Genomic DNA, 24,768 nt, shown 5'->3' on the forward strand with positions numbered 1-24,768 from the left:
AATGTTTGCTGCCTGATCTTCCATTATAATAAGGCCATTTGAGGGTTGATTGAGTAATACGTGCATAATTGCTATGGTAGCAGCATGCGTTATTATCTTGTTTCATTAGGTTTTTCAAGAAACACAATAAAAACATAAACCTCCAAAGCAGTTAGAGCACAGAGAGTGAAACAAAACAAGCAAGTGAGGGAAATACTTTGAAATACAGTATTATTTAAATGCAGCCGTACTGTATGTCCCTTTCAGCAAAGATCTGCTATCCATCCAGCTGCTGCCAGGTTTTGGTTTCCTCTTCGTACACCGTCCTTTTAAAAAGCTCGATGACTGCTGCCAGCCGTCACACAAGTGGCCTGCCACCTCTCCAAACAAGCTTGCTTTTACCAATTCCTATTTGCATCAGATTAGACTAAAATCAACTGCACATTTTACAAACAGCATTAAATTATAGCTTACTCAGTTAGATACATCTTGATTTGTCAGCGTGGCACCTTGTGCTAGTTGCGCGAGGTTCAGCCTCCTTGGCCTTCTGTAGTGAAGTGGCCATCAGTTTTGGTCTGAGAGATGAAGGACAGGAGCAGTGGGGTTTGTTTTTCAAGCTCTGCATCCCTGCTCTGTACCTTAGTCCCCAGCCATTTAGCAGTCAGAAATCAAATAACGCAGCTTCAAGGCAGACCCATTCCAGGTAGACCGGCTGAGACGGAGGGGGCTGAGTCGGGCTGATTGCCGCTGAGTGTTGGCACGTCATGTTCCAGCAAAATTTTGGGGGCACTGACTTAAAGGTCAATTTGGGATCCGAATCAGCTCCACTTAGCAGCACTCAGACTCACTTTGGGCCGAAGCAGAGCTGTGAAATCAGTCCAAGTGTTCTTCAGCTGATTCTGACAAGTCATTTATCAGCCTGTCTGCAAGGTGTGCCAGATTCAGGCTGCCGTTGGCTTCAGCAATTATAACTACCTGGGAATCACATGACGACTCTGCTTCAGTGGATAAAAACAGCTGCGGGGTTGTGGAGGTCAGAGGTAATGATGCTTACAGCAAAGTCCCCAGTTAATCATCCTGGTGTTGCACAATGAGAGAATTAATTTAAAACAGATCTGCTGAGGTCGGTCCATTACTGTATCTACAAATTCTTTCTAAGAACCTGCTGCTGTTTGTATTTGTTTGCTGCGCTATGAGAATCAACTTGCAGTGAATTTAAACTCGTTTGAGGCAGGTCATCCATCACATTGAACTGTTTGTTGCAGCGCTGCAGCTGGGGGCAGAAACCACTCTAAAAACTCTCATTGGTGTTGCTCTCAAGGACGCTCCAACATCCGATAATTGATTGTTAGCTGCCAAAAAGCATTTAATTGATAAGCTGGTCAGCAACAAACAAGCAAACATGAAAACTGCGACAAGGAAAAGCGCATTGCATTAAAAGGTTTGCTGTTGAGCAGCCCCATCTCAGATTTCAGAGTGTCCATTAATGCGCCAACAGGGAGAATTTTCCAAACAGCTGCTGCTCGCAAACTGTATAACCACAAAATGATAAAGTGACTTTGACCAAATAAAAGAGTAAATAGACAAAAGACATTTTCAGACCAGTAAAACAAATTAAAAATCCAAAATGTATATGTCAAATGTCAAATATATGCAGTTTGTCCTTAATGGGCCAAAATGTAATGTAACCACCAGGCTGTTTTCTGTTTCCTTTCCTCTGCCTCGCTGATGCTTATTCTCCTCCATATGACAAATCTTTAAATAGGCATAGCCAAAGATTGTTTCCCCAAGAGGACTCCTGGCTGGGCATGAAAATTGCTTACTCTCTAATTCATTAGTTCTGGTGCATGATTGAGGTCAGAGCCCCGTGGCATTAGCTGACACCGGCATCTGAGGCTGAGCTAACATCCCTTTGCGTCGCCCTCATGGAGCTCGTGAGCGTCCCACAGATTGGTTATCTCTCTGTTAATGTCCTGTTGTCACTGGAGGAGAGTTATCCCTCACGGGGGGGTCAACAACACACCGCCGCAGATGCCAAGCGCCCCGGCTTTCCATCTGCACAGCAACAGAGATGTATGGGTAAACAGACAACAAGCTCCTAATCTCCTGCTGGGTCTGAGGGGACAGGATGAGACCGGAGAGATGGCCTGCAGCCGGCACCGGAGGGCAAACTCATCAGGATCTGTCTCGTGTGCCAAAAAGTTTCTTCTCAGGAGTGATGTGCTTTAGAGGTATTAGGGATAAAGCAGCAACACGCGTCCAATTCATTTACGCCCACAGATAAAACAGGCAGAAATGAAGGATTTGTGGCAGTGCTTTGTGTCAGACTCCCTAACTGACGCTCATTTTTCAAGCTGTAGGTGGAAATTACTGAATTATTTATGGCCTGATCTCATCTCTTTGAACACTTCCTTTGTCTCTCCACCAGGAAATTGTCAACTTCAATTGCCGTAAGCTTGTGGCCACCATGCCGTTGTTCGCCAACGCCGACCCCAACTTTGTGACGGGGATGCTGAGCAAGTTGAAGTTTGAGGTCTTTCAGCCCAACGACTACATCATCCGAGAGGGCACGGTGGGGAAGAAGATGTACTTCATTCAACATGGTGTTGCAAGCGTGATCACCAAGTTCAACAAGGAGATGAAGCTGACTGATGGATCTTACTTTGGAGGTAAGAACAAAAAATCTGAAATGAGATATTTTTTCCTTTTTATGCACTTCTACGTGGATTACATATGCTGGTACTGCCGTGCAGGAACACCATACTGACAGTAACACATGCATTCCTGCAGTATGTTCATACGGTTATATATCGAGACATGAGCCTGAGGTCTTGCGTTTGATGCTGTTTGAAGTTAAGTTATTGTAGACGTAGATTCTCATTAACCAGTGTTGGACGCGAGTCAGTTTCTGCAGTTACGTAACCTCTCATCTGGTTGTTGGAGTAGGCCAAGGCGTGGATCAGGCATCCCTCAGGACACACAGAGGTTCCTCCCCCACCCTCCTCACCCTCACACACACACATACATGAACTCCTCTCCCCCTCCATACGCTCCTGCTGCATACACTTGGCACTGACACGAGCAGCTAGTCGTTCCCTCTGTGTAAAATCAGGAGCTATTCCCTCGTTCTGTTCTCTGCCTTCGTTCTGTCTTCCAACCCTTTTTCTCTCGGCACGAGTCCCATTCCCTCTCCAAAACATTACAGATATCATTAATTTTTTAAAAGTCAAATGTAATTTCGTTGCACGTTGTTTACCCGGACACGACAAGGTCTGCCTGCAGATTTTGCTAATGTGAAAGCAAAGCAAAGTTTCCTATTTTAGAGGTTCTTGCATATTTTATCTCATGAGTTCATCCCCACTATGGGGGGAGGCTGAGGAGTCTAAGAATACCTTCGCTTTGGTGTGTCTGCTGCATGCAGTTCATGTCTCACAGGCTGAGCAGCTGAGGAGAGCAGAGAATCAAAAAAGAAACCAGTCGTCTGTTTTCCTGCTTCTTCAAACCACAGGATCGCTGTCGTGCCTCTCAGTGTGCAAAGCTGCATTTTAAATTCTGCACAGAGTGGACATATCATATAGTAAGATATGCACCAGTTGCATGCAGCATTCTAACATTAATCCTCTGAGGCTCGATGGGAATCGATGGGGTACAGAACAAGCACAACTTGCTGAGCTGTAACGTCAGGATAAAACCTTCGGCCAATAAGGCTCTGACAAATGGATCTTAAAGGAAGCAAATGTGACAACATTTATCAAACTATTTCAGACAAAAGGAAAAGAAAGCACAGTTTGCTTGGCTGTTGTTCCCAGTTAGACGATGACAAGAAATAATGGCAGGTCTAAGTAGACTGAACAGTGACAGCGATGCTGTATTTTCATAGTTTGACTCCATATAACATCACTTAAATTCAACTGTTCAACCTTTAGTCTTGCTTATCACTGGAGGTTGTTCTGGCTTTATTTAAGTTATAACAGCAGTAATCAATATTTTTGTGAGAAAAATGACAACGTGACCATGTGAAAGATGACAGGAGTCACTCTGACATTCACTAGGTGGCCAGACACACGACTCCATATGAAGGATTATGAGGCTCTTTAACTTTAGAGGTGATGGTATGTCGCTGTTGTGTTTAACCTTTATTTAACCAGGCAAGTCATTAAGAACACATTCTTATTTACAATGGCGGCCTGGCAAAAGGCAAGAGCCTTTTGAGGAGAAGGGGACAGGGACTAGAGAGGTATCAGAAGATAAAAGAAACAGCAACACATACAACGTACATTACATAAAAGACAATAGCATAAAACACAACCACGGGCAAGTGGCTAACAAATAGCAGCATCGGGTAAAACAGCAACAACAAAAGTAGAGCACACATGCAGCAGGACGGGAGAAGCAACATCAGCAAAAATAAAAGCAGTAATGTAGTAAAGGTAATGCAGCAAATATACAAACAGACCAACAACAAATAGCAAGACAGACTGGCAGAGCAATAACAACAACAGCAGGAACAAGAAGCATACAATGAGCAAACAGAAAGCGGCCAACAGACAGAAATTTTAGAAACCAAAATTACTGGGTCAAGAACAGTTACATGTTTCAGTTAGAATGTCCAAAATGTCCATAACTTGTTTCAGCTGCCCCCAAGTGGCCAAATAAACCAGTTATTGGAGCTGAAACTACCAATTATTGTCACTGTTTTGTCCATAAAATGTCAGAATATAGTGAAAAATCACCCAAGCTAACACTTGTAAAACTTTCTTTAGTTTACTGTCTAATAACTAAAAAAACAAAAGGCAGTAAATCGTTACATTTCAGGGGTTGGAAACAACAAATGTAGCATAAAATACGACTGAAACAATTAATCAGTTATCAAAACATTTGTAGATCAATTCATTGAGTTATAGTTTCGGCTCGAGATTGGAGTATAATGGAAGCATGGAGGCGGAGAGGAGCTGACTGCTCGGCTTCCTGCTGGAGGTGAAGTGCGTGACTGTAAACTAACAGGAGTTTCAACAAACCGCTCCCCGGAAAACTGACCTCTGGAGACCACATTTATAAATCCAGGAAATGTGTTGAGGCAGCTCGACAGTTGCTTTGCAGTGCTTTTCAGGGATTTTTGGATTATCTTTTTCAGGCTTTGTCTAAAACATTTTGAAGGCTATTCTCTACCACAAAACATTAACTCTAATTCTTTTGTGTGTTCGCTTTCTGGTGCTCTTATTCTGTGCAGAGATTCCCAGATAACAGTTCGGTCCAGATTGATTCAGCAGACTGCGAAGGAGTTCATAAGTGCGGTTATTAGTGCAAGAAGCTGAAGGAGAGTTTACAGCGAGAGATCACATCAGCACCTAAGATCAGTTCAATGAAAAGGAAAAAAAAAAGATGAGACCCTGAAGAACATAGAGTAGATTTTCCCATTTAATTAATCATTTAATCTTTTAATTAAAAGATATGTGTTATATCAGTCCAAATAATAAAGTGTGCGCTGCTCATTTTGCTGTGTTCTGTCGGTGCCCGGCCACCTGCTGTTGCCTTCCACCCAGCTGGTATTTTTACCCGTTTGTATGGCATTAGTAGATGAGCCCTGAGTCGGGAGCAGCTGGCTGTGCCAGGCACCTCACTCTTCTCCCTTTTCTCTGATGATTCACACTCCCCTTACAACCAGGCCAAACCGTGGCCAGAATGAAAATCAGTGAGAGGGACTGAGACAGAAACAGAGGGAGGGTGAGTAACAAAACCGAGCCCAGCCACAGGAAACTATTAGCATAGTAATGAGCAGGACATCTATGAGGACAGTGGGTCACAAAGCACCTCCAACCATGGTCAATGCCACGCATGCATGCTAAAAAGGTATCATAGTAATGGCTCCTGGGCCTCCATGAATGGGATTACATATTGGTACCACACAGCTCTGTGGTGAAGTCACTCTGAGGCTAAGGGACTAATAGAGTATAATGCTAGGACAATGACAGACCGAGGATGAAAATCCCTACTGGGCTTGAACGTCTTAGTCATTTGGGACTCCCTCTCTCCTCAGTCCCAGCCATGGGAGGAGAAGGGGAAGGGGAGCTGGTTGCCATGAGAGGACGTGACACATGAAGTGATGGCAAATTATCCGCAATGCTCCCGGGGTCACCAGTGATGCTTTGTGGCACGGCAACAGACACGTGTCAAACTGCATCATGTGAAGTGTTAACAGGGCCTTGACTTACACACACACACACTCACGCATGCAGACACACACACACGGATCTTCCAGGTGACAGTGCAAATGATTCCCTCAGAAAAAGTTTTAAAATATGGATTCCAGCTGTCAGGGGGAGAATTGTGCTTAAATGCATCATTTCTGACTGCTCAAAAGTAGTTCAGTATGAGACTGCTTGAGATGTAAGTACTCAGAAATCCCACTTAAATCTTAAGTCATTTTTTTCTATAACCTTTAAGGAACTGATTAGTGTCCTCCTCTGACTTCACTATATACTTGGAGGAACTCATTCTGTGGTGTGTGCAGTGACAACTGGATTTTGCATACTTGCATTTTTATTTTAAAGAAAGCTGGAGTATAGCTGAACGTTTTGATGTGTCAGGCATGTATATAGTGTTAAAACAGCGGACGCGGCCACAGTCTAAAAATACAGCCTCTCCAGCTCCGTGTCAGCTCCGTGTCAGCTCACAGTCAGCGATGCTTTCGCGTTCTCCAACAATCACTCACGACTGGAGTTCAGTGTAGTCTGACAGAATGAATTAGCACAGTCTGAAAGTGCTATTCCAACAGAGGAAAGCAATAAATAGAAAAATTCTCCCACTGTTGCTTGCGCCATTATTTTACTGCCGGTGAAATTCAGTTATGGGGTGGTGTTGCTGCCTGACAAAGAGAATCAAAGCTGAGCATTTTGTCCACAGCTCCCACCACAGAGGCCTGCTTCATTCCCAGTATTTTAATGTCTGGGCTGCATTCACAGGTGGGACAATGGCAGCGGCTCTAATGTTTGTTGTGATGCCGACTGACATTTTGAGAAATACTCTTAATCTCTCTCTTGGGCGGCATGGTGGCGCAGCAGGTAATGTGCGTGCCTCACAGCAAGAAGGTTGCCGGTTCGATCCCCAGGTCGGGCGGGGCCTTTCTGTGTGAGGTTCCCGTGCATGCATGGGGGTCTCTCCGGGCACTCCGGCTTCCTCCCACAGACCAAAAACATGCTCATTAGGTTAATTGGTGATTAATTGGTGATTGGTGTGAGCGTGAATGTTTGTTTGTCTGTATATGTTGCCCTGCGATTGGCTGGCGACCAGTTCAGGGTGTACCCCGCCTCTCGCCTGTTGACAGCTGGGATAGGCTCCAGCCCCCCCGCAACCCCGAAAAAGGGATAGTCGGGTATAGACAATAGACTCTAAATCTCTCTGTTGTTGAGAATCTGATAAGAAGCTTGATACTACTAGAAATACAAGTTAGCGTAGCTTAGCATAAAGACTGAAAGCAGGGGGAAACAGCTAGCCGGGCTCTGTCCAAAGGTAAAAAGTTCTGAGCTCATGTAGTAAATATCCTTCGTACAATCATGTGTTCACAAAGTGGTGAACAGCTCGAGCCTTTCCAGGACGCCCCTTTCATACCCAATCATGATACTCTCACCTGTTACCAATGAACCTGTTTACCTGTGGAATGATCCAAACAGGTGTTTTTGGAGCACTTTCCCAGTCTTTTGTTGCTCCTGTCCCAACTTGTTGTTGCTCCATCAAATTCAGAATAAGCATATATTTACAAAAATCAATGAAGCCGATGAGGTAAAACATTAAATATATGGTCTTTTCATAAATCAGCTCTCACATGCTTAGAAAAGAGCAGAGGAGCTTGTTTCCCCGGAGCAGAGAAATGGCTTCAGGTGTGAACAGCCAGGATTCTGCATGCACGGCAATTGACCTCCTGTGTGTCTGACTGTTTCCAATATGAGCTGAAGTGACAAAACAGTAATTAGAAGCCACCGGCGCTTGAGGGAGAACTTCATTTTAACTAGCTTTCAAAGCTGTATATCGCATTAGTCCATATTTCAGCCGAACACAAGCCTTTCTGGACCTGAGCCACAGGTCGCTCGCTGTCAAGTAACACATTTACCTCTGGATGCAGCCACACAGCACGTTATGTAAGCTTGTGGATGAGCCACTGTCTTTGTTTCTGCCTCTGTTTCTCCCCTTGTGAAATAACAATACGCAGATTTTTCTTTCCCTGTCTTGTTCTTCTCATGTTAACAGATGAACCACTTAAAGGGAGCTTATCCATAATAACAGCGCTAACACCTTATTCACACCCACAGCTTGAGAGTGCTGCTCTCACACCTTGCACGCTCTGCGCTCTATTTTCATGACAGCTCATGGCATGGCCGAGAAAGATCTCACCGTGGCAAGTTAACATTTAACGATTTAATCAAGATGGAAGCTGTAGGTTGGACAGAAGTGCAAATGTGGGTGGAGGCTGAGCGGCGTTGGCAGGGAAGGTGAGGCTCGGGAAGTCGGGTGAAAGAGAAAGAGCACGAATGTCGAGTGTTACCGTCGCAGATCAACTACAGCAGCGCACGTATTTATTCAGGTACTGCTGTGATGCTCAGGTGTGCAGCTTCAAATGCAGATTGGTTTCCTTACAGGCAGCTAACGTCTCGTAAACACACGCTGTATGAATTCATCTCATCTAATCACAGCATCACAGAAACTGGATTTAGTCTTATTAGCCGGTGTTGACATCAGAAATGAAAAGTCTCTTTCGGTCATTAAAATTTTAGGCTGAATCAAAAGCGTGGCCTTTGTCTCTCAGCGTGAGTTCTGTTTGCAATCAATTAATTGCTGTTGAAAAGATTTTAGAACAAATGAGTATTAGCAATAACAAGCACCTGACTAAGAGGAAATGTTCTGGTATATTTCACATCCTTGTAATTAAGTGGGCTGAATTAGTGTTTGCATGTGGGGTCAGAGTGGGGTAGACGCTCTTTATTTCCTCTCAAGGCGGCTTCAGATCACAAACCCCACTGAATTATTTCAGCAGTTCAAACACAGAGTTTTGGATTTGAGTCAAAATTTCAAGAACATTTCCATTCAGTGAAGTGACTGTTGATTTAATCCTGTAGCAGACTTATTACAGACGTGTCCAGTCCTTTTTAATACTTTCAGTCCATTTTGCTTTTGTGGGATTCTAAAAGTCGTACAGCAACATTTATCGAAGATGTCAGTCGTGGTTGATTTGCCGACGCCTGTGGTTACTGGTGGTATCGGCAAATGCAGTTTAATACTGCAGGTCACAACAACTATTGCTGTTTTGTTAAAGAAGCTGGGCAATAATTAGCCTTTATCCATCATTTTGCGAGCAGCCGTGATCTGATTTTATGCTGCAGACGGCATGAGTCTGCAGACTGAAAGAGTTTATTACCTAACTGAGAAGTTGGAGGTGTGCAGCCTGCAGCTCTTCCTCTAACAGCTCATCGCTTCTTGTTCCATTACTCCCTGCAATACTGCAAACTAATCCACTGACAAAAAAAGAAAAATGGCCGGTCCTGTTTTGTAGATGCATTTTTAATGAACGACAGTGCAAAGCTCACTGACAAACACATTGCATTTCCTGTGATTGCATAATAAAAGTCATCTCCTGTTCTTCCAGTTAATTACTTTCAATGTGAGGCTGCAGCAGTAGGAAATGTTTGGTTTGCATTATTAATGCTGTAAATATATAAATACTGCAATATTTTCATTAGTGGGCCAAAGGCTCAGCTTATGGATTACTGTCCCATTCATAATGTGCATATTATGCATGCATTTATCTATTATCTGTAATCTCGGTAATCTAGTGTTTATAGTGGTATTGCATTGTATTTTAGAGGATAACTGGAGTTGAATATATGTTCAAACTGGAGAGATATGCATGACGTGAGGAGGGCTGCAGGATCGGGTGTTTTGCTGCATTGTTCTGCTGTTCTAAACACAACACAAATCAATGTGTACTCTTTACGTCTCTTCATGTAATAAACCACAGTGACTGAGCAGAATGCAGGCATGCTGTGTAACCATACTCCTGTTAAGTTATACATTACATCTGAGAAGTGATGCAGCGATGCGGCGATGCCTGCAGTGACGCTGACTCCTGTATCGTATTATGGGACCATTAGCTCTCTGCTGGATGATGAATTATCTTAGTATAATGCAAGTGACAGCACCGCTGATGGGCTTCTCATTTTATTTACACTCACATTAGCTTCTGCTTCTGAGCCCTTTGTACTGCAGGTTCATCTATATGGTAATCTTCACTGTAATTACTGGGATGATCTCCTTTATGTCCCTCTGCACTCTCCACTTCTGGTACTGTTCCTTCATGTGTCAGATTTTTGTTTGTCTTTCTCTGTCATATAGAAATCTGCCTGCTCACCAAGGGCAGACGAACTGCGAGCGTGCGAGCAGACACCTACTGCCGACTCTTCTCCCTCTCTGTTGACCATTTCAATGAGGTGCTGGAAGAGTACCCCATGATGCGACGCGCTTTCGAAACCGTTGCCATTGACCGATTGGACCGCATTGGTAAGACCTGCCTACATCTAATTCTCGTCCTGTCTGATTGGTCGAACCTCTTGCCTGTCATCGTGCCTTGTCGTCTTGTCTTTATCAGTATTTGTTTGCCTTCTTTCTTCATAAAAGCATTGTGTCTGCCATCTTGTGCTGCATGACCTGTATGCTATCTTTTGTTTTTTGTTTTGGTTTTTTTACTTCCGTCTCTTTGTCTTAAATAACATTAATGAAAATCTGTTGTAACCAGCATTAATCCTTCTAAAGAACCAAAGTAGCGTTTTGTGGTTGGATTAACTGGAAGGCAGTGCATGTCGCTGTCCGGGAGGGAGTCAGTTCGCCCCCTCGTTGGTTTGGTGTTGACCCCCCCGCTGGATGTCAGCGAGTGGATGGAAGCTAACCTCACATGCATGTGTGTCTGGCCCTCTTTCCACTCATCTGCACTCCTGGGTATGAGCAGCACCCCACCCCATATCAGAGTTCTCAAAATGAACCAGACCCTGGTAAAAAAAAAACAAAAAAAAAACAAAGAGAAACAAAGAGCAGGGCCAGGTGACATCAGGGAGTTGTTTCAGGCACTAACGTCCCCACACCCATCAGGTCCAGCCCAGGCGGGACCCTGTATAGTTTCAGCTACACCATCAACAATGCTTCCTTATTGTCACTGTCTGATAGAGCAACATTTATTGAAGAACTTGGCCTTGATATCATAGTTGAAACATGATTCAGACTCACAAGGATTTGTTTAAAAAAGGGGCACATGTATGTAATGCAAACAGGGCAATAATTGGTTGCATTGACCCTTATGCTGCACTCCTCGTTTAACAGTGCTTTGATTGGAACTGGCACATTGATAAATTAAACACGTAGAAGACAACATCCCGATGTGAAAGGGTTGTTTAAAAGGATAATTCTTCTCTACAGACAGAAGTAGAACATGTCTTTGTCTTTTCTTACTTTTTACTTCATTAATTATTTGTGTATTTTTGAAATGATAATGCTTAATTACCTTTTACATATGAATAAGAAGAAGTACGTCAGTGTGTACAGTATATTTTAAGTGTATATTAATATGTCTCAGATACTGCTGTGTGTATTTTAAGATCTGCTTCTCAGAAAATAAGATGACAATCCCTCAAAACTTGAAAAGGCAGCCACAGCTTGAAAACGCGCTTTACTGTTTAAAGCTCAGTCAGTGTATGCTGTCAGCGAGGCAGGAGAATCATGTGCATTTTTACTTGTGATAATTAGCCAACAAACCTCTTCCTTCATTGAACAAACGTCTGCACAGATCGCTCAGACCGAGCTGGCAAAGTAAACAAGAAAAGCCAGCATACATAGAGTAAAAATATACTATGGGCATATGGAAAAAACACTGGTGAAAAGCTCCAACACAGTCTATGCTATATGACAGAGGAATGCAGTGAATTACGATTGGAATATTTAATAAATAATACAAATATTTGACTCTAATTAAATAACAGAATCTAAATTATGAAAATAGGGTCCCTGGAAAACCTCTAAACCCTGATAGTTATGATCCTTAGGAATACTGCAAAGGGCTTGTTGTGATATATTAAATGAACTTAAAGCTCCAGATAATATGTGTTAGTAGTATTTCCCACCTGTATAAGGCTCGCTCGTAACATACAAACTCTCTCTAAATTGCAGGTGGAGGCTCTCCAGATAAAACAGCACTTGCTATTAAAGTGAGGTCACTGGTGGTAGTTTTATAAAACGCTTCTTCCTCCTCATTTCTCACACAGGAAGAAGCTGAATTTGTTAATTAAGACACTTTCTAAACGATTTATGCTTCATATCATTAGCTTTTATGGCATCAGCATACATTAGCCAAACCGTCTTAGTGTGTTGCCACTGGCTCTACCAATAAAGTTGCCTCCTTAATGTCGGCCATTAACACCAGAGGCCATCATGTTCGGTGATTTGTTTCCCTTTTATACTAACCAGAAACCTAAAGTTGAATTTACACTAATGACAGTGTGCCAATGTTGTCTCTTATCAGTGGTTCAGCTTGCAGTCTGTATTTACTTTTCTATCTGTTATTGCTGTTTTTCTTTGCCGTGGATTTGTATCTGTGTATTATTTTGCCTGAGACAGGCACATCAACATTGAACTGATCACTGAAACCCTGCAGTGTCAGCAACGAGCAACGAACAATAGATCTGGAACAAGGCAATCTAGATGTGTGTCAGTGTTGAGACAACCTTTTCTCCTCCGAATTATGTTCAGATACAACTATTTTTAGGGACGGGGGGGCCTAACAGTGCCTGGTTTATATTGAAATATCTGCTAAAACAAAGCTTTAATTTATAGAAACCATGTCTGCAGACAATCTGCTTCCATTCCTATAATATCTGCTCATGGTTGACTCAAACTTTAGGGAGGGTTTAGGGAAAGAACGTGGTCTTGTTTAAGTCTTACAAATGAAAACCTGATTTCAATATGGGACACAGACCTCCATCTTTAGCTTTGCTCTTCCATCCACACTTTTCTCTGAGCCATTCCAACGTCGCACTGCCTCTTGCATTGAAACTGAACAATGAAAAACTGTGACGTAGTTGCATATGAGCGTAATCCACAGGAGACAAGGTTGCATTTTTCTTTTTGGGAACTAGCATAAAATAAAAAACAAAATTACAAACATAATCTTTATTTGCCCTGCCGTGAAGTGTATGGATTTCACAATATACTGAATGCCCTTTGGCCTCAGCAGTCCAAATCTACATTTGCCCTTTTTCTGAGAGTTACCAGCTTTTCACTAGAGCTAAACGAAAGCTGCCCACTCTGACTGACACCTCTCAGAGTGATATAGATCTGATCCTTTCAGACTAACCATGAAGGGGGTTTTGTCTCATACGAGGGAAGACACTTTGTCATGATCCGTGCTGGTTGTATCGTTTCTATATATGAACTGCATTTGGTTACATGCTTGTCTTGCTCTAAAAAGGAAAGAAAAAAAGTAACCATGCTTTGAAACCAATAACGTGTTGCACATTTGACATTATCTTTTATCTATCTAAAAATTATTTGACCAGGAGTCCGTCTTGAGACGAGCACATCTCGTTTTCAAGAGTGTCCTGGCCGACGAGTAGGCATCAGGTAAACACTTTATTCCAATTCCAGTATTCGAACAGGGACAAATTGACCTATGGAGGCTTGCTAAATGGATCCGGTCTCAAATTCATCCTCCAAGAGTTTGACCTCTTGCTGAAGGTTAACATTAACTGTTTGATTCCTGCATCAGTGAGTCAAGTCACCCACACCAGTCCTGCAGATGTTTTGATGGACACATTCAAAATGTCAAACACTGAGACAATCAAAGAAACAAAAGATATCTCATTCAGTGTCACATGCCATGTTTGTTTTGGAGCAGACCTTCACAGAATAATGAACTCAGCTCTATTGGTGTGACATCTTTTATTTAATCTTTGAATCCTTTGTTCAAAGTGAACTCACAAATGAAATCATGTCTGCAGATTAGTAAAAACTTTACTAATGCAATGCTACATACACGTTTTGTCACATGCAGAAATACCATTTCATTATTTATCCATGTCTTCACCTATAGAAAAGAAAAGCAGTTTGTTTCTGATTGTCTGACTTGGAATATGACTTCTGTCGTCTGTGCAAATAATTTGGGAACACATTCAGCCTTTAGTGACATGAAAGGAGAGTTAATCTCATCTTTGCACACAGAGCTGCAGTGACGTCATGTTGACCACATGTGGAGGGCAAAAGTCAGTTTAATCCACTCAGAGTCATTTTCTCGCACACATTTACACCAGTTACCCTCTTTAAAAAAGTTTGTTTTCATGTAATGATGCATTAAATAACACTCAACACGAAGAAAGTGAGGAAAACATTTCCTGCAGTGACTTAAATTAAACCAATCCATCACAGATTATTGGTGAAAGTCATTATCAAATTGCTATGTGTGATTTCTCTGTTCAGCCTTGAATGCATCTCCAATTTTTGTGCCTTTGATTTTCTTTAACAAATACAGCCTTCATTATTTCTATGATGTTTGTTAACATTCTGATGTTTGTGTTCTGCTTGTTTTTTTATTTGTTTGTTTGGTGTTTTAGTCGGCTTTCAGACTGTTTTACAACAATTATGTTCCAGATTTCAGATATGGGTTGATGGCTGCAATGTTATTGTTTTTCTATCACACTGATGGCTGATGTTTGTACATTGATCTAATCTCGCTGGTTCTACGGTGCCAGGAAACACAAATTACTAACACAGAATTGTATTATTTTGAAATGGTGACTTGACCCATATCTGATCAATTTTTAGTTCGATTTTACAAGTTTTGTGTGTGAAAAAGCAAAAGAAACCTTTCTTTACCCATGAGTGGTGTTTACATTTTGTTTATGTTTTTGTTTGTTTGTTTTCATTTTGTTTTTCAGGGATAATATCGTGACAATCTCTCGATAACGTTTCATAGTCAGACTTCCCTCCAAAGTTTACAGATCAACTGCACTTTGCAGAAATGACCACTTGCATTTATTTGGAAATAAGTCCAGAATATTTTGAAAGTTTGACCAGCTGAACATTAAAAGCAGTAAAGGTGATTTTTTACACTACGTATAGACCTTCATATTCTACTAAAGCACCAGAGACTTTCACAGCCATTCAGGTGATTCTGTCTGATAGAAGAAACAACCTCTGTTGCTGTAGACATGATGTAGAATGGAAATCTATTCTCTGATAAGTGTCTGTTTATCTTCTGCACACCACTGACTGATAAACTTTCAAGGAGATTAGAGGTGGAGTGAAATAAGAAGAGGACAGACGACTGTAGAGGGGCAGCAGGAGCAGATAAGACATCATAACTGTCCTTTAAAAAGTGATGAAATTTTACACACTGACTGCCTGTTACCCTGAAATCTGTACGATGCTCCTGTGTCAAACATTCAGGTCCTCACCGGTCCAATTTGGAGAAATGCTAAATATGTGTTGTCCTTCCAATCTGCAGAGTTTAACCCCGTCACCTTTAAAAATGCAATGAGGGCGGCCTTGTAAGTCACAGTAGTCATACATGTGGTGCTAGTTTTAGCCCTTAACTACCCGACCCTGTAGTGAGCGTTACAGTCGAAAAGAACAAGGTCAAACGGAGGACTTGATTCTGAGAAACGGCTGCGAAACACATCAATCCATTTTCAGCTGTTGCAGCTGTGAAAGTCTTGTCTTATAGCTGAATGCACAGCCCGTTGGCAGCCTTGAGAGGAGAGGAAGTCGCCCAGCAAATGCTGCTCATCTGTAAACTCGGTGCAGAAATCCTGCGCCCTCAAGGACAGGCTTAATGATTGATTGGCTAAAGCCGTCAGCATACTAAAAGTCAACTCTATCTTCTTTACGACGCCGCGCAGCCTGTCGATACACAAGGTCAACAGTTGTGACAGGAAACACATCCTCTACATAAATTTGAAGACAGTCACTCAAAGTAAAGATTATTATTGTCAAATGTGGCCATTCTTTCTCCAAAAGACCAGCGTCAAGATGTCTTTCGTGCTTTTAGTACCACTTAGCGTTTTACCACAGTTTTGCTCCCAAACTCCCAAAGCAACAAAAGTGGCTGATGTTTAAAGAAGCCATCTGTCAAGCTTTTATCATCACGGTCCATGACTTGTGACAGGCTGGGAAACATTTCCAGGCCTGTGGGCTCAAAACGCCCTTTATAGTGCATACACTTTAAAAATCTGTTTACTGTAGTAAAGAAAAATGCAATATTAGTTAGTAAGTTTGCAGACAACATTTTATCTATTGAGGAAATTCATTAAAAATCTTAATTCCATGCACATTTTAGCGATAAAGATAACATAGCATCCTGTGGTAAGATGAGTCAAGTCTCCAGAAAGGCATTTCATGTGTAATTATATGGAACTGTTAGGAGTAGATCTCTGTGGCTTTCTTTGTTTTTATTGTCGCCTTGTTCATACAATTAAGAAAAAAAGGGTTATTCTAAGTGTCCTTGTGTTGTGTTTTAGCTGAGTTGCCATTGTGATTTAAATAGAACATGGCTTTAAATTTATTCTAAGAGCTTAGACTTTTGTCTTTTCCTTGGAAAGAAAACCTGTCCAGTAGCTTGATGTGTGGCTACGACTCATCAGTATTCTTCTGTGTTTCATTGTCCACATCAGCACCTTCACAGTCTCCGCTATCACGTCACTTTCAGTAATCTTTGTCTCCTTATGTGTCCTTCACTCCTCTCAAACCGTATATTTCCCATAGTCATTACCATTCAATGTCCTTCACACTTTATATATGATGTGACAGACCTTAGTGGACGTGAAAAGATGCAGCTTGTAAGATTGAGACAGTTGAATGAATCAATTTAGCAGGATCAAGAAGACGACGCTGCTCTAAAAAGGAGTGAAAAAAACATTCAGACGTGCTAAATTCTTCCTACTAAAGCACACAAGCTGCATCTTTATCATCACTGTCCTCAATCCTGCCCTTTTCCTGTGGTTTAGGGCAACCAAAGTTTGCCACGGCTTTATGTGCTCACCTCTCCTGACTGCACCCCAACAGGGAAGAAGAACTCCTTGCTGCTGCAGAAGTTCCAGAAGGATCTGAACGCCGGCGTTTTCAACACGCAGGAGAACGAGATATTGAAGCAGATTATCCGCCAGGACAGGGAGATGGTGATGATGGTGGACCGCAAGCAGTCAGTCACCGGGATGAACTCAACACCAATGTCAGGAAACTCCATCATTAACTCACCAGCCCAGCCGCCCTTCCCTACTGCTTTTGGCACCAATCAGCTCCAGCAGTCCTCCGTCCCCATGACCTACAGCGCTTCAGCTATTGCCAATGCTTCTGCTGCCCGCATGCTGCCAGCCGCTGCCGCTGCTGCTGCTGCAGCGCAGGGGGTTTACCCTGCTCCCAGTCTTTCCCACGGCAACCTGAATTCTTCCTTAACCAACCCACAGACCCCACTCCAGCAGCAAGGCGCCATCATGTCGCCCTGCTCCTTCACGGCCGCCATGTGCAGTCCGCCTGTGCAGACCCCTCTGGCAAGCCGGAGCTTCCAGTACGGCTCGCGCACAGCCTCCCAGCTGTCGCTTATCCAGCAGCCCATTGCCCAACCATCTCTCTCCACGCAGCAACAGCTTGCCCAGCAGCCTGCTGCATCGACCGCAGCCGCAGCTCCTGCAACGCAGCAGCCGCAGCAGCCGTCACCTCAGCAGCAGCAGCAGGTCCCCTCGCCTCAGCGGGGAGACATCCAGAAGAGCACACAGGCTCTCCAGTCAGGCAGCTTGAGTCGAGATGTTAGACACTTATCGGCCTCCCAACCATCACTGCCACATGACACATCTCTGGGGCCCAGGGTACCCCCAGCCTCAGGAGACTCTCTGGCCTCCATCGTGCCACCAACGGCGGCAGCGATGCAGGGGATGAATCTGCAGAGCGGCATCCGCACCACAGTGCCCCAGCGGGTCAATTTATTCCGCCAGATGTCGTCAGGAGCGCTGCCCCCGGTGCGCTCGGCCGCGGCAGCAGCGGCGGCGGCGGCAGTGGCGGCGGCATCATCATCCTCGACCCAGCACAGGGAATCGCCCGGTTCTAGGAGAGATTCTGTCCTGAGCAGTACAGAGACTGAGCAAGACAAAATGCGTTTTGCATCAAATTTATGATCCCATTTTTCCCCTTTTCATTTTTTAAACTTAAATCTGTTTCAATTCATTTTTAAAAGTGGAGATACAACAAAAGAGATAAACGTGAGGAACTTCAGCATTTTTGTTTCTCTCCAATTTTCTTCTAAAATAACCTCATAGAAATCCTGTACATACAAGTCCTTGTATTATATTTTAGACACATTGTCTCCCTAAACTTAAGAATGTATATTATACAGCTACATCTGTCTTTTCTTTTGTTACACATATATATCTATATATAAACGTCTATATATATAGATATATATATGTGTGTGTGTATATATACTGCTGTGTGTATGGGTGCGTGAGAGTATGTGTGTGTGTGCATGTGAACGCGTGTGTAAAATCCAGCTAGAATATTTGGCAATGGCAATTTAAAAGCTGTAGTATAAACATGAGTCTTCCTTTCTGAGAAATATAAAGAATTATATACAACGTATGAGGTTTTTTTTTTTATTTTATCTTCTTGTTTTTGCTTTGTTTTGTTTTTTTTAAACTGGAATGCATTGTGAATTCTGACCACTATATCCTTTTTCTTTCTTTTTTTTTTTTTAACCATTGAGGAAGAGACAAATTATCTTCTCCAATTAAGCAGCTTTAGGCACCACTGTGGAATAATACTGTAAATGCAAGCAACTCTGACAAATAATCTCAAAAAGCACACACTCATACAACGATTCTCGTACTGAACTTCCTGAGCTTGTTCCAGACTACTGTAACTAAGTGTTATGTTGCTCTCAGTAACAGAACTACAGTGTGCTGAGCCATTACATCCCCACATGGCTCACATACAAACCATGACAGTGTTATGGGTCCAAAGGGAATAGATAATAGAAATGCTGCTTTCTTTGTTTGTTTTCGAGGAGAATGGCGTGTGGAGACAGATATGGATGGATGCTATTGTTTTCTATTTCAAATTTCAGATGGCTGAGATGTTATGTAATGTTGCTTAAAAATTCTGTGTATATTTATAATATTTATAAACTAAAGATTATCACCATTATGCAATAGACTGTGACATAAAGATTACCTATATGTGTGCTGTAAATAGTTTTGTAGATCTAGTATTTACAGATACTGTGTGGTGCATTCTCTATCATAACAATGTCTTACTTCTATCAGGAACCTGGATATCATCTATATGCGAAAAAGGTTAAGTGACAAAATACATATGTTTCATAAGAGATAAACAAACCTTAATGCAATAGCTAGCACTACTTGATGCTGAGAAATGCCTGATTGGAGGACTTTTAAGAACCCTTATCTCCCTCTGTATACTATCCCGAGTCCTAGTATAGCTTTTGATTTCACATCAAGTGAACATATACAATAATTACCTACAATATACTTCATTTCAGAGTCATCCTACTCAGAGTAAATATGTCATTTCTAGTCCCTCATTTCCCAAAACTGCTGAGGATCATTTGAAGAATGATTCTTTGGTTTGTATTGATCATTTTCTGAACTGCTCAAGGCGAAATGAGGCTCATGTTTTTTTTTTCTTTTCTCTTTTAAGTTCAGCGCTCGCTCATCTGCCTCTTGAGTAAAACTGCACCGCACGCTGTCATATCACAATTACTGGATTTGAAGAGCCTGGCTTGACATTTTCTACACATATTATAGGTGAAAGAAGTCAGATATCCAGTCACTCAAGTGTGCAGGGGGACATTTTCACCCAGAGGTGCTTTTGTGCTGCTGCAAGTCAGAAAAAAGAACTGCTGGTTTGCATTAAGGTTTCTGTCTCGTGTAAATCCATTATGTGGGCTTAAGTACTCTAAACTGACCTGGACTGATGTTGAGGCAGGGAATCAAGGTCGAGCCAGAATATTGTGACTCTATCAAAACGGATAAGAGCTATTTTGAATATTCTAATCTTACAATAAGCAAAGTATGCGATGACTCAACTGAAATAAGCCAGCCATTAATGGCTTACAGGCCATTTCCCTGCACATACAGTGGATCGCCGCTTGTGCGCAAGGCCTCCTTCAGGCAGCGAGTCAAATGTGACAACATATTCTCCAGTCAGTCATATCAGAGTTTCTATTTAGAGTCATAGTTTTCATGGCAACCAAACATCCCATCAGTTCAAAGTGACTAAGCCCTGTGAGATGCCGTTTTAAAAAGATTACAAGTCTTCGCTACAGATTGTGTCGATAGTGTACCAATACAGTCCACCCACCAATGTCATGAAAGCATGCACTGTCACAAATACTTAAAAAGATACTATCTCAAAAATGTTGACGTTAAATGTAATGTTAGATTATGTTTCGTTCATTGTCTGTCTGCCTAGACGTTATCTGTGTGTGAACAGAAGCATTGACTTTTCACATGGACATTCTTAAGTATTTGTGCCTAAACTATAGCCATGTTCCACCCTTTGTTATGAGTGTGAGCTCGGTGCGTACGCAGGGGGGAGGGACGGGGAGGGGGGGCACTTCTGCACACAACTGCGCATTCATCCTTACTATACTCTATGTGTTCTATGTCTCAGTGTTTTTAGACTGGAAAGGAGTAAGCAGCGAGGATGGCCAAATGTCTCAGTTTATCCAATTGGTATCTTTACTTACAATGTGAACTTCTAGAGGCAGGTTTTTTCTAACATTGTCAGTCAAGCTATATAGAATATTTATTGAGGTCATGTACAGTTTAAAAGAAAAGTGCAATCTTTAGACTTGCGGTAATATCACGCTCAATGAGACATTGTACAAATCTGGAGCACCTTTATACCTTTCTTTGTAGCTAGCCACTGAAGTTTGGGTTGGATATCGATGTGTGGAAGAAAACTGGCCAAAGCAAAACATTATAAGTCATTGTCTTTGTTTTAAATTGCACTTTCTGATTTACTAAAAAAAAAAAAGCTACAGATTCTTTCAGCTAGGTTAGATGTTGAATGAGTTAGTAAGGGAGCAATATCCCCGAGAGTTTGCGCTGCCCTGATCCTGTATGAGGTTTTAAATGAGGGGGGAGATGTTCTATTTACAACGAAGAGCGCTTAATCGTGAATATGCCATAGTGTATAGGAACTAGTACACAGTCAAGATGGATAGCAGCACTGTTAGTTTGTGCTGTTTTTGATACTTGCCTTTGGAGGGAGAGCTTCCCAACTATGTGCTTTTTTCACTATACCAATCACAAACATACTGGAGTGGGCATTAATGGTGACGTACAACACAAACTAATGAGCTTACATATTAGCAGTATAGAGACTCTCAACAAACCAGCACATATATTTGTATATTTCTTTTTGTTTGTTGTTTTGTTGGTTTGAGAAAAAAAAAAAAAAGATTAAGAGATGCAAAAAGAAGTGAGAATCATGCCCAGACAGGACGAACCAAATGTGAATTTGGTTTCTGAAGAGCGCAGGTTTCATATGTTTACTGATGATATGCGTAGTGGAGAGAGGGGCGGACGCTACGACGAGCTGCTCAGTCCTCTTAAACCCCACTCACATGGTCATTGTTCAGCTCATTTATGTAATCCAAGGCTTAGACAAAAAGAACTACCAGTTGGTTACTTGATACAGACGAAAGAAAGATAAATGTAAACTTTCTTACAACAATATGCAGACAAACAGTGTTTGTCAAAAAATCTTTTTGATTTTTTTTTTTTTTGTTTATTTTGTTTGTAAATAATAAACCTTTAAAATATAGAAAATAAACGACATATTGTCATCTAAAAGTGAGCGTGTGTGTCGTTCTATTGTGTGTGTGCGCTTTGACGGAGGCGGGCGCCGCGTGAGTGGGCTTTCGCTCATTTACGATTTGATGGGGGGAGAAAATGGAGGAATGATTTCAGAGATGAAGCGGTGATGGAGAGGGCTGCAGAGTGTTCAGGAATAGTGTCTGTCAGCAGTTACAGGCGAGGTGAAAAATCGGTCCATGTGGCCACCAGGGATTTCCATTCATTACCTGCAAATCCAGCTATCACTCATGAAGTCGTCACACAAAAGACAGCTGTCTCTGTGCGCCTGTGTGCTCAGAGATGGGACTAAAGGCAGGCTAACATCTTGCTTTTTAGAACTAACAGAACCTCACTCATATTAAGTCTACATTGATTTCTGATCGCACGTTCAACAGAGCACAGAACACACGTGGACGACACTTCAGTGCTGCAGTGATCAGCACCGTCGCCTCACAGCGAGAACTTGTAGGTTTGAACCCGCCGGCCAGCTGAGGCCGTTCTGAGTCTGTGTTCTCCCCATTTGCTCCGACCCCCTCCCACAGTCCAAAGACATGCAGGTTCATGTAGAGTCTAAAGAGCATTCAGAGTCTGAAAAGCCTGTAGGAGTGAATGTCATGAGTTGTCCAGGATGGACCCACCTCTTCATCGTATGTCTTAGTGGACTGAATGTCTTCTTCTGCTGACATCTGAAGACCTCACTGTCACCTTGGACACTGGGGAAATTATAATGGGCATTTTTCTCTATTTTCTGACATTTAAAGGTGCAGTGTGAAGGATTTAGTGACATCTAGTGGCGAGGTTGCAGACTGCAACCAACTGAATAGCCCTCTCTTTCAAAGCATGTAGAAGAACCCACGCTGGCTGTGAGTCTCTCTAGAATCAGAGTTAGTTTGTCCATTCTGGGTTCCTGTAGAGACATGGCAGTGCAACATGGTGGACTCCATGGAGGACAACCTCCGTAGACATGAAGAGCTCCTTCTCAGCTAATAGAAACACAATGATTCTTATTTTCAGGAGATTATACACTACTGAAAACATACATGAATAGTACACTCCATTACGGCCAACAGACCCTCTTAAATCCTACACACTGGACCTTTAATAGACAAATGATTGATTAATTAAATGAGAAAATAATCTGTAATCAGTAAATCAACTTATTTGCAGCCCTAAAGTCCAAACTATAACATTTATCAGTACATTTGTCAGCAAATTTGAACACTTTTAATGATATAAACTGAATACACTGCAAGATCCTTCCCCATTTCTATAGAGGTTGAGCACAGCTCAAATTGCAGAGGTGGTTTGCGGTTACTCTTTGAAAGCAGGGGTTAGGGCAGGGTGACGGATGCTTTCAGCTGATCTGCAGCTCCATTCTCAAGACAAAACACTGCCCTCAATTAGGCATTTATGCTCCATTAAATGTGACTAATTTGACGTAAATGAATTTTTCAGCAGGTGTTTGTGTGATGTGACTCAAGAGAGAAGAAGAGAAAGAAGGTTTGTCCACTGAGCCATCATCTCAGGAGCATCACTAATGACCACATAATGACCACAGCCATTCCATTTAAAGTAATGTCGTACTAAAATAACACAATACACTGCTCTAGGTTGAAAAGAAGTGTCTGTGCGGTCTATGTAATCTGGTACAAAAACATCCCTTTGTTTGTTAGTGCAGTTCTTCCACAGCCATCTTAACTTTAGCTGCTTCAGGTAACGATTAAAACAGATTCATACAAAAGGCATCTGGGGTCTCGGGCTCCTTATGTCTCCACAGATGTGCAGTGGATATACTCCGGTCTCTACGGCGTGGCAGCACTGCATGTGCCAGGTCTTTGTAACTCCGTGTTACTGTGAGTTACAGCGTGCCACAGGAACAAAGCACACCCATTCATCTTCCACTCAGCTGGTAAAATTGTTCAACTTCTGTTAAATTATAGAGATGGTCAGGCTTAATGGGATGAATGAGCAGCCTGATTAGCATGCTTAAACAGTGGTAATGGAAGCACATCCAACGTTATTCGTCTGGATGAAAATCGGACATGATTTATTTACAGGGTGTGTTTAAAACAGAACTTTGCATTGGTATGTGTTTACCTCTTTTAATGGTCGCAAAAAAGTGATTAGGATTAGGAGATTGAATAGCCTTGGATTTGGAGAAGGGCACATAGACAGTGCATTTGTGAAGGGTTCAGACGTTTGTGCTACTCGCCTGCTCGTCATAGTTTCCCTTCTGTCTGCATGTGTCTTCTTATTTATGAACACTGAGGACAGCATTGCAATAAGGCATCCTCTAAAATCAGTCCAATCTGAACGTTCAGACATCAACACATATTGCAACGATCACCTAAACTTCTGCCGAAATCTCTGACCCCATTGTAGAAAAACATCCGTAAATTCACTCTGACACACTGTTGAATCAAGAGTAGAATCAGTATCAAAAGTTAAGCGGTGATTGTTGTCTTTACCAGCATGGTGACAACGCAAAATAGACTGCAGATTGTCTGAAATGTGAAGAGATACAAGCTAAAATACAGCCAGGCTGCCTCTAATCTGTCTCCAGGGTGCAATATTATCTGTTTACATCACCCAAGGCATGGTGGGAACCCTGATGCAAAACTCTGTATTCATCCAATTAAAGTGTCAATACATAACATTACTTTATCATTATCAACATAGTTCTTACATGCATGAAACACACACTAAACTATTTAACCATTGGCATGCCCGTTGATGGCACTTCTTATTCAGAAACTTTGGTGGCAGTGGCGTTGGGAGGGTGGTGCTTATGGCTTATGATCTTTTAATTGTACCTGGCCTGCTCAGCTTCCTTCTCTGCTACTGTGACGTCAAACCATGTTGTTATGAATGCGTTGGTAGGTCTAAGTCCCAG

General features: G+C 42.2%; 1 protein-coding gene across 1 annotated transcript in view; it reads left to right on the top strand.

Annotated features, from left to right (window-relative positions):
• Positions 1-21,876, top strand: part of LOC139348326 (potassium/sodium hyperpolarization-activated cyclic nucleotide-gated channel 1) — a 69,050-nt gene extending 47,174 nt beyond the window's left edge. The window contains exons 6-8 of the mRNA XM_070988306.1: positions 2,408-2,648; positions 10,363-10,527; positions 17,068-21,876. Of these exons, the coding sequence (XP_070844407.1) occupies positions 2,408-2,648; positions 10,363-10,527; positions 17,068-18,173 (1,512 nt within the window). The 3' untranslated portion in view covers positions 18,174-21,876. The remainder of the gene's footprint in view (positions 1-2,407; positions 2,649-10,362; positions 10,528-17,067) is intronic.
• Positions 21,877-24,768: the final 2,892 nt, after the last annotated feature.

This window comes from Chaetodon trifascialis, chromosome 20 (genome assembly GCF_039877785.1).
Source record: "Chaetodon trifascialis isolate fChaTrf1 chromosome 20, fChaTrf1.hap1, whole genome shotgun sequence".
Lineage (NCBI taxonomy): Eukaryota > Metazoa > Chordata > Actinopteri > Chaetodontiformes > Chaetodontidae > Chaetodon > Chaetodon trifascialis.